At 44.1% G+C, this 8,975-nt stretch overlaps 1 protein-coding gene across 2 annotated transcripts; it reads left to right on the plus strand.

Annotated features, from left to right (window-relative positions):
- The first annotated feature begins 1,283 nt into the window (after positions 1 to 1,283).
- serpine3 (serpin peptidase inhibitor, clade E (nexin, plasminogen activator inhibitor type 1), member 3) lies at positions 1,284 to 8,959 on the plus strand. Of its 2 annotated transcripts, XM_072397760.1 has the most exons (8): positions 1,284 to 1,548; positions 2,349 to 2,576; positions 3,790 to 4,032; positions 7,334 to 7,532; positions 7,614 to 7,714; positions 7,791 to 7,877; positions 7,958 to 8,041; positions 8,827 to 8,959. In XM_072397760.1, exons 1-8 carry the CDS (start codon positions 1,284 to 1,286, stop codon positions 8,877 to 8,879), a joined length of 1,260 nt encoding a protein of 419 aa, XP_072253861.1. In that variant the 3' UTR covers positions 8,880 to 8,959. The 2 variants fall into 2 exon arrangements, with proteins under 2 accessions (XP_072253861.1, XP_072253860.1); XM_072397759.1 differs by having other exon boundaries at positions 7,791 to 8,041; positions 8,827 to 8,930.
- The last annotated feature ends 16 nt before the right edge of the window (positions 8,960 to 8,975 follow it).

The following is an 8,975-nucleotide window of genomic DNA, read 5'->3' on the forward strand; positions in this document are numbered from 1 at the left end:
TGTGAAATAAAATGCATGATGATTTATTGCAAACTATAGCCTACAGCCCGAAAAGCCTGCCATAACTGGTATTCCTGGTTAACTTTGTAAAGAAGGCGCACACCTCTCTCCATATTCACAATCGTGATGAAGCATGATCTGACACACCTGTAAAGAAAGGAAAAACACAAAGATCATTCAAAGAACATCACATTTTAATGTTTTTTCAATAGAAAAGAAATGGAGAAGAGTTAGTTGTTTTAAACTGGTTATATGACTTCTATTATCTGACAGGGGCAACATTTTTAAGGCATCTCCTGAGGGCTAAGCCCCCCCTGTATTTAAACCCTAGAGACGTTCCTGGTCTGTATTATAGGCAATTAACAGGATAAATGTAGAATGTTTTTACCTTTGCATGGGAGCCTGCAGGGAACATCCTACCTATCTGAGCTGTACACGCGTGCGGGGGTGTTTTTCCCCCTCTGCCCGGTTTGGGATTTGCTGGCTGGAGACATGCCTCCCTCCGCCTGGCTCCTTATAGCCCCGTGGAGGCAGGAATCCCGGACGAGTGGTACGGACATCGCCGACCGTAACCGCAAACACGAGCAGCGTTTCCCCTTTAAACACGGTCGCATGACTGTTTCAGAGGAGCAGAGGGACAGCAGAGGGGCGATTCTGGCCGGGAACAGACCGACAAGCAGGGGAACAGCTCGCCTCCAGGGCCTGAATGGTTGGTGACAGTCAGAGAAAACAGCTGGAGTTAAACGGATATTACCCCACCTGTCCGGAGGTACGAACCGCAGCTGCTTTAAAACACTATCACAACGGACAAGTCTGCGAAAACCAACACCAAAATTCATCCAAAGGTGTCTTTAATTCGTGTCTTTGACTCCTAAGTTTATCAGGATTTTGTCCTTATTTTAAAATGTGTTTATTTAAATGTTCACTTAAAGCATGTAAATGCAATTAATGCATCTTATTAAAACACTAATTATCCAGGAAAATGCGTTGCATTAATCTGATATCGTTTGATTATGATTAATTGTGAGAATAATTTAAATAATGTAAGTGGAGGCTGATTGATTTAGTTTCTTGGTGTATTTCTATATATTTTGAATGCTAAATGTCGCCCACAAAGATCCACAGTTTGAAATAAGCGTTGTATAAAACCAATCTCTGAAATCAGGAATGGTCTGCCAGTAAGTTGACCTCGCCGACCCCGGCTGCTTTGCTCTTTTTTGTGTTGCACGGTTCAGATTTTAGACCCCCGTTGCACCCTGTGGACGCCTCCTCTCCTGCAGGACATGCTTCGCCTGCCAGTGGCTTCACTCCTCATCTGCTTCTGGTTGGTGGAGAGAAGCCACTGCAACGGCAGCCTCCAGAGCAGCATGAGAGAGCTGCACAACAGGTTCGCCGTCAGCCTCTACCAGACGCTCACTGAGACGGAGAACAACTCCAACCTGATCGTGTCACCAGTGAGCGTCTCCTTGTCTCTGGCGCTGCTGCAGCTCGGCGCCAGGGGCAACACTCGGGCTCAGATGGAGGGAACGCTGGGATACAATGTGAATGGTAGGATTCATCTCATTTTCTGCAAATATAAGGATGAAGGGGGGTCAAGGGTGGAAGCTTGTACTCAGGTAGCATTAGCAGCTCGTTACGCTGAGGGAGCGGAGCTGCAGGGGTTCTTGGTGGCCCTCAGTGCTGTTGGTACCAGGTGGCGTGGAGCGGTGCTGCTGCTGCCGTTGGCTCTGCAGAGCACAGTGGTGTCTGGAGCCATAATACCTGCCTCCACACCAGCTCTAATCTCATTAACCACTCCTGCAGCTTGGCCTCAGGGTCAGGAGGTCAGTGTGTTTAATTACAAACAAAATGAGAGCTGGAGCTACTGTTTCTTTTACCTCAGACACGAGCACACTGCTTTATCAGGGATGTGTTGGAATTTAGCAAGACTGGTTTCCTTTAACTCCAAATGCAAAGCCCGTATGTACTATAAGTGTAGTTATAGCTTCTTTTTTAAATAAATGATCAAGCATTTTGTGCGTTAAATGTGAGAAGCTAGCGGATAAAACTAAAAGCTGCTTAGTTTACCATGGCGCAGTTTAACTGATGAACATTATGTGATCAATCGTTTCAGTCCTGTACTTGTAGGCCAGTGTGTTTTGGACTATTAACAGCACCATGTGGCAGGAAACGCACACAGTGTGGATTCAGTTAAGATGCCCCTGAAACTCACCTGTGGAGGTGAGATCATGGGGCTGATGATGAACCAGAGAAAAGAACTGATCGTAAAACTGCTTTTAAACGAGGAGAATAGGATCTGCAGACCTGTGATTTTCACTCGCTGCCCTTTGGGTCTACTTTTCCTGCAGATGCTCAGGTGCAGGACTTCCTGCTGCACTCCCAGGGTGACGTGAGCAACAGCAGCCAGGGCATGTGGCTGCAGCAGACCTGCACATTATTCATCCAGAGTGGGGTTCAGCTCCTGGCTGAGTTCACACAGCAGGCAGCAGCCTGGGGCAACACCAGCGTGGTCCGAGCCAACTTCAGCCAACCCAATCACACCCGCAGCCAGTCAGAGCGAGCAGGACACAGCCATGGTAATCAGAGCCCCATCTACCCCTTTACTGATATTCTCTGTGAATCCCGTTAAGCTTTTCAGCTTCTTCTTTATCCTTGTTTTGGTTTTATGGACGTTTTACTGTATGATTTTGTGCAACCAAACTCAAAGTATGAGGCCAGTTGTTGAGGAGCAACGAACACCAACCAGCTTCATAGTGATGATGATTCAGTGAGCAAATAAAAATGTGGATTTCCTTCATTTAAAAATCAAACGCAGACAAACTGGAGGTCACTGTCTCTGAAGCCAAGACAGAAAGGTAAAGTCTGAGCTCAGCTTCAGTCTGTGACGTTAAAAACCACAAACCCAGGATGTTATTATGGACTCAGACCTGAGCTTCAGCAGCCAGATCAACTTCGAGATGGTTATTGTAAATTAGCATTGGGTATAAATGCTGTGATGCAACACATTGGATATATTTAAGAGTCTGTTCTCTATGTTAAGGCATCCGTCTCAAATAAACTTTAATAAAAGTGAAATAAAGTGAGATACAAAGTCAGCCTACTATCACCTGAAGAATATTTCAGGGATTAAAGGAGTAATCTCTCAGGATGATTAAGAAAAGCTGATCGGTGCAGTTATAACAGTAACGGTGCGTTCACTGGTCTGTCTAAAAGCTCGATCAGACAGTTTCATTCCTGAGGTCCCTACACTGGCTTCCTGTCCGTCTCAGAGTTGATTTTAAAACACTGAAAGCTCAGATCTTCTGGCACTTTATGAACTTTACAGACACTTTCTTAGAGTTTAAACTAAATGTGGACCATATATGTGGAACAAACTCCCAAATAACTGCAGAGCTGCTTCAACTCTTCCTTCTTTTAAATGACAGCTTCAGACTTCCCTGTGTTCCCCTGCATTTTATTGATCTAATTACATCAAAGGACTTTGTTTAATACTGCACCTCTGACTCTGTTTTTCATGGATTTATAGGATGTGTTGCTGTTGATTCACATTGTTCTGATGTATTCTATGTTTCATGGACAGTATTTTAAATAGTTTAGGCTCAGATGTGTCTCCAAACTACTCCAGTGTCATTACTTCTCAGATAGTTTCTCTGATTAGAGATAAGAGGCAAAGTAGAGGACTAGAGGACAGTTTCAGGAAATACCTTTTCCGGCCTTCTTATCATATTTATCATCCAGCAGCCCACACGGTGGAGAAGAAGGTGGCTAAGATGTTTGTTACTTGTACAGATGAGTCATGGCCGCTCCAGTCGGGAGGCAGCAGCGGCGAGCTGTCAGGCTCAGGCGAGCCCCAGGCAGAGGCTCTGTGGTGGGGACAGCGGCTGCAGGTGGCCCTGCTCAACACGGTGGCTTTCAGGGGCGTCTGGCAGAAACAGTTCATGTTCACCAACACCCAGAACCTGCCCTTCATCCTCTGTGATGGGAGCGCCATCAAGGTGCCGATGATGTATCAGGCTGCAGAGGTCAGCTTTGGTAAGAATCTATCTATCTATCTATCTATCTGTCTGTCTATCTATCTTTTTAGTGTAGAGTAAGAAGGATCTTTTCAGCATACTATGAATAAATGATTTGATTCTGCAGTGAATCACATGTCAGCAACAATCTCAGCTGCTTTTTAGTGTCAGCCTCCACTTCATGGCTGTAGACTTCAGCTCTTCTCTGATCAGTTTATTTTAAGTTAAGACTTTATTTGTCATGTAGATACATGAAATTTGTCCTCTGCATTTAACCCATCCAGGTCAGCACCTGTTGAACACACACATGCACAGGGTCACACACTGTTTTTGTTTTTATGCATTCAGCAGACGCTTTTTATCCAAAGCAACTTACAGGTAGGCAGGTAGGATAAGGGGGTCTTGCCTAAGGACCCCTACTGGAGGTAATACCTTTCATGCAGGGGTCCCTGCTCAGGTCTCCCACATGGAAGGTGGCAATCATACCACTACACTATCATGTAGTGGCATGGGGGTACGGTTGCCTTGCTCAAGGGCACCTAAGCTGTGAGCTGCCACCCCTCCAGCTGTCAGTTCACCAATCTTTGAGTGGTGAGAGTGGGAATCGAACCGCCAACCTTATTGGACGACCACACTCACCACTGAGCCACAGCCACCCTAATTTTGTTTAGAGTGAAATGACCCGGAAGCATCTGTGTATCAGCCAAACAAAAGAGCTGTTTCAATGCTCTAAGCTAAGAAGAGGAGCTCCAAAGGCTCCTTAAATATCTCCTTTAGGAAAGGATACATTCGACCATCCTTTAAGAGAGAAGGGAGATAATTCTGTCCCACAATATATAAATATATATATATTATTCCATATATATAATGACATCATTGTCATGTATGAAACTAAGAATGCAGTAGATGAAGCATCTAAAGCACTTTTTGTAGTTTCAGAGCAGCAGACCCACATCACAGCTGAGTATAATTTCCCTTCAGAATAAAAGTCCTTCAGAACATTTCCAGCTACCTCTGCTTCACCCAATGAGGACAGGAACACTGGTTGTGTTAAGGTTAATACCTAACCTTTGGAGTAAAGTAAGATGGAGTGTGCCGACCTCACGTGCACGACCTAAACGTGCATTTTCTCCTTCTGGAGAAAAGCGCTTCATTCTAAGTTGATGATATTTCAGAGTTGCAGACATTTAAATGTCATCAGGCGGGACATTAAAAGTTCAAAGCACATAAATGACATTTAACAAACATCAAACTGCTGAACAACTGACAGAAAATCAATGCTTTGGTCATCGTTTTAAAAGTCAATTCAAATGGAATCAAATCTAAATTGAATCAATACTTTGATCCTGTTGCACATTTTCAATATTTAATCTTTAAGACTTGAATTAATCTGCACAGCTCAGGGTTGAATGAACAACTCGCTGTGCAGATTCTCAGTTTTAGGGTTGAATATCCAGACGTTTTGAGCCTCCACAGACATGCAGCTTGTTGTTAAATCAGACTGGGTTACATATGTGTTATATGCATTTATACCTTTTCCCCGATTTGCCAACAAATCAGTTCTGTCACCGACTGCTCACATTGAATTTGATGCAGAAGTCTCTGTATTTATATCAGAATATATGGCCCCGCCTGTTCCTTCTTACTTCCTCCATCGACCAAAAATATGACATTTATGTGTCAAAACTCTTAACTGGACGAGTCCTGACTGTAAAATATTCAGTGAGCATTACTGTTTAATGTTTATTAAGAGTCTATTTGGACAAACAGAAGAATATTTAAGAATGCTTACGATTCCAGAGGTAAAAGTCACATTAATTTATCCCGTAAATAATGTTATGTGACCCACAGCTGAGGCACAAAACTTACTTGGATAAATCTATTCCCAAAACAAATGGTTCTCTAAGAAACCTGTGTACCTAAACACTCCAAAGGTGTATTTTATTGAGAAATATTCAATCAAATCCAGCTCATTCAGACAGATAAAACCACTCGTTTGTGGACATTTTTAGGCTTCAGTAGCTGGTTGCCATGTTGGTATTGGAAGCATTTATTGAATGATGGAGGAAGACTGAAAAGAGCGATTTCCACGGTAAAGACTTGAAAATGTTCTGGAGCCAGTGAGCATCAGTGCTGTTGTACTTTAAAGTTACAGAGTGTAAAATAACAGATAAAGTTTACTTTTATATAGCAGATTATTTCATCCAAAGTGTTTATGAAGTAAAGCATCAGATTGTAGGACACAATGTAGGCTTGATAGAACTCTATCTTTACCAAAGAAAGGTTAAACTTCCCCACATTTACTGGAGTGATGACAGACTATCTGACCCATGTGTGAAATAAAATGCATGATGATTTATTGCAAACTATAGCCTACAGCCTGGTTAACTTTGTAAAGAACCTCCCTCACAGATAGATAGATCAGAAAATATTCCATCAATAAGGATTCGCCTTCATGTAATGACTCACATGGTTGTTGTGGGACGGCATCAGAGCTAAACGCATCTTCTTCTTCATGTGCGACAGTCGAGATATGAACAACACGTGTTAAAGTGCTAATTTGCTCATCTAATAATTTCCTGGCAGCTGTCATATATTAACTTCAGTGTTTTTCCCTGTAATGACTTTTATATTTTCAATAGTTGCTCTGTTTATCAAATAAAAAACCGGGAAAAATGAAAAAACACTTTCTTTATTCATCCCAAATGGAAAGGCTCATTTATTTTTAATGAAACAGTCATTATGAGCAGTTATTGCTGCTGGCAGGAAGGACCTCCCGTGTCTTTCTTTATTGCAGCGAAGCTGAAGAAGCCTCAAACCGATCACACGCTGTTGTTTTAACAGGATGTGATGAAGAGGATGGTGAGCAGAGCCCAGCTTACAGCACAGCCACCCTTCTTTATCAGTTTTATCAGAGGCTCTGGTGCTGCAAAGCATCATTCTCCACCACAGACTTATGGAAGATATTCAGCATCTTGGTGCAGATACTGAAGAACCTTAAGAGGTCCGGTCCAGTCTGCTGGACCTCTCCACGTAGAATGGAGACAGAGTTTGGCTTGTTATGTCACATGATTTGTGTACTTTTTGCTCCATTTCATGCGAGTGAGTCTGAAAAGGAAAGTTAACCGGGAAAGATCCCAGTCACAGAGCCTGATTTTGCTTTAGTTAACACAAGGAAAGCCTGGCTGTGTTTAAATCGCTTCACTGTTTACCCCTCAGGTGTCTTTTTCAGCTCAAGCTGTTTGCAAATTATGAAGCATTAAAAAGAATGACGTTAATTAGGATTAAAACAAAGGCGAATGCGTTCATCTTCCCGGCAGGTCAGTTCAGGACCGTGTCTGACCAGCGCTACACAGTCCTGGAGCTGCCGTACCTGGGCCGGTCCCTGAGTCTGCAGGTGGTCCTTCCCAGCGAGAGGAAGACCCTGCTGTCCTCGCTGGAGTCCCAGCTCACGGCACGCCAGCTGGCGTCCTGGGACACCGGCCTGCGCAGGACAAAGATGGACATTTTCCTCCCCAGGTGGAGCTCGCTCAGCATCTTTAAAGTCCTCAGAAAAGAAGGACGTGTTGCAGTAAACTCTTTCTTCTCTCATATTTGCAGATTCAAGATGCAGAACAAATTCAACCTGAGGTCAGTTCTCCCTTCTATGGGCCTCAGCGACGCCTTTAACCCGACAGCAGCCGACTTCACCGGAATATCAGGTCGATTCACCAATTCATTGCAGATCAAACTTTTGCTGTAGCTCCACTGACCGCTGACAGTGTTTCCTTCGTGCAGTGGAGGAGGGGCTTTACGTGTCCGATGCCTTCCATGAAGTAAGAATAGAAGTCACGGAGGACGGCACAAAGGCAGCTGCTGCTACCGGTGAGATGCGTCATGTGCACCAGAATAGATCAGAAGGTTACGGTGGAGGGTTGTTGGAAAGTAACGGTTTATCGTTGCAGCTATGGTGCTACTCAAACGATCCCGTGCTCCTGTTTTCAAGGCGGACCGGCCGTTCTTATTTCTACTTCGACAGGTTAACACAGGTATCTGTTTCACACTGCGAGTACCTTCAGCCGGTAACACACTCCAGAGATTTATGTGCATTCATTCACTGCTGAAAATAGTCTCTACAAGTTCCTACAAGTATGGCTGGAAGTTACTGCTGCCACCTTCACCTTCAGCATTAACAGTTTAGGGCAGTTTAATGCATTAACACCATGAGCCCGATACCTATTCTTCCCTTGGCCCTACCCCTCCATATTGCTGCAATGAGTTTGATGGTAAATGGACTTGTATAGCGCTTTTCTAGTCTAACTGACCACTCAAAGCGCTTCAATACATGCCGCATTCACCCCACTCACACTTAAGATACACATAACTACGTGCTTTCTAATCATTCATTCACACACATTCATACCCCCAATGATACACTGGGGGGGGGGGGGGTCGGGGTCCTTGCCCAAGGACGCTTCGACATGTATCCTGGGAAGCCAGAGTCGAACCACCTTCAGATTGGTGGGCGACTGCTCTTCCTCCTGAGCTACAGCCGCCATTTTTGATCCATGTTGGGGAAACTTTATCCAGTAAACATTGGGTTACGGCCAAGTGGTTTGACCAGTGGAAGAACTGGGATTGAGCCCAATGTTGATTTTGACAGATCAAAACAAAAAAAAAAGCAAGAAAATGCATGAGTGACTGTGCTGAAACTATCCATCTGTGTGCATGCTTTAGATGGAGCGTATGAAAAGGTGTGATTGGGCGACCCCTAGTGGCCACGTGAAAGACTTGTTTCTAAATCCTCCGTTTATGTTCTCTAACTTCCATCTAGGATCCATCTTATTTCTGGGCCGAGTCATGAACCCGGCCGACGAGGCGCCCTGAACTGCACTCATTTCACTGCTGGTATTTATTTGTGGACCAAACGGAGGATCCATGGACACTTCAGCAAGAGGGACCTTATTTTTGTACATACCTGTA

Source organism: Leuresthes tenuis, unplaced genomic scaffold (assembly GCF_036924035.1).
Source record: "Leuresthes tenuis unplaced genomic scaffold, fLeuTen1.0.hap1 SCAF_12, whole genome shotgun sequence".
NCBI lineage: Eukaryota > Metazoa > Chordata > Actinopteri > Atheriniformes > Atherinopsidae > Leuresthes > Leuresthes tenuis.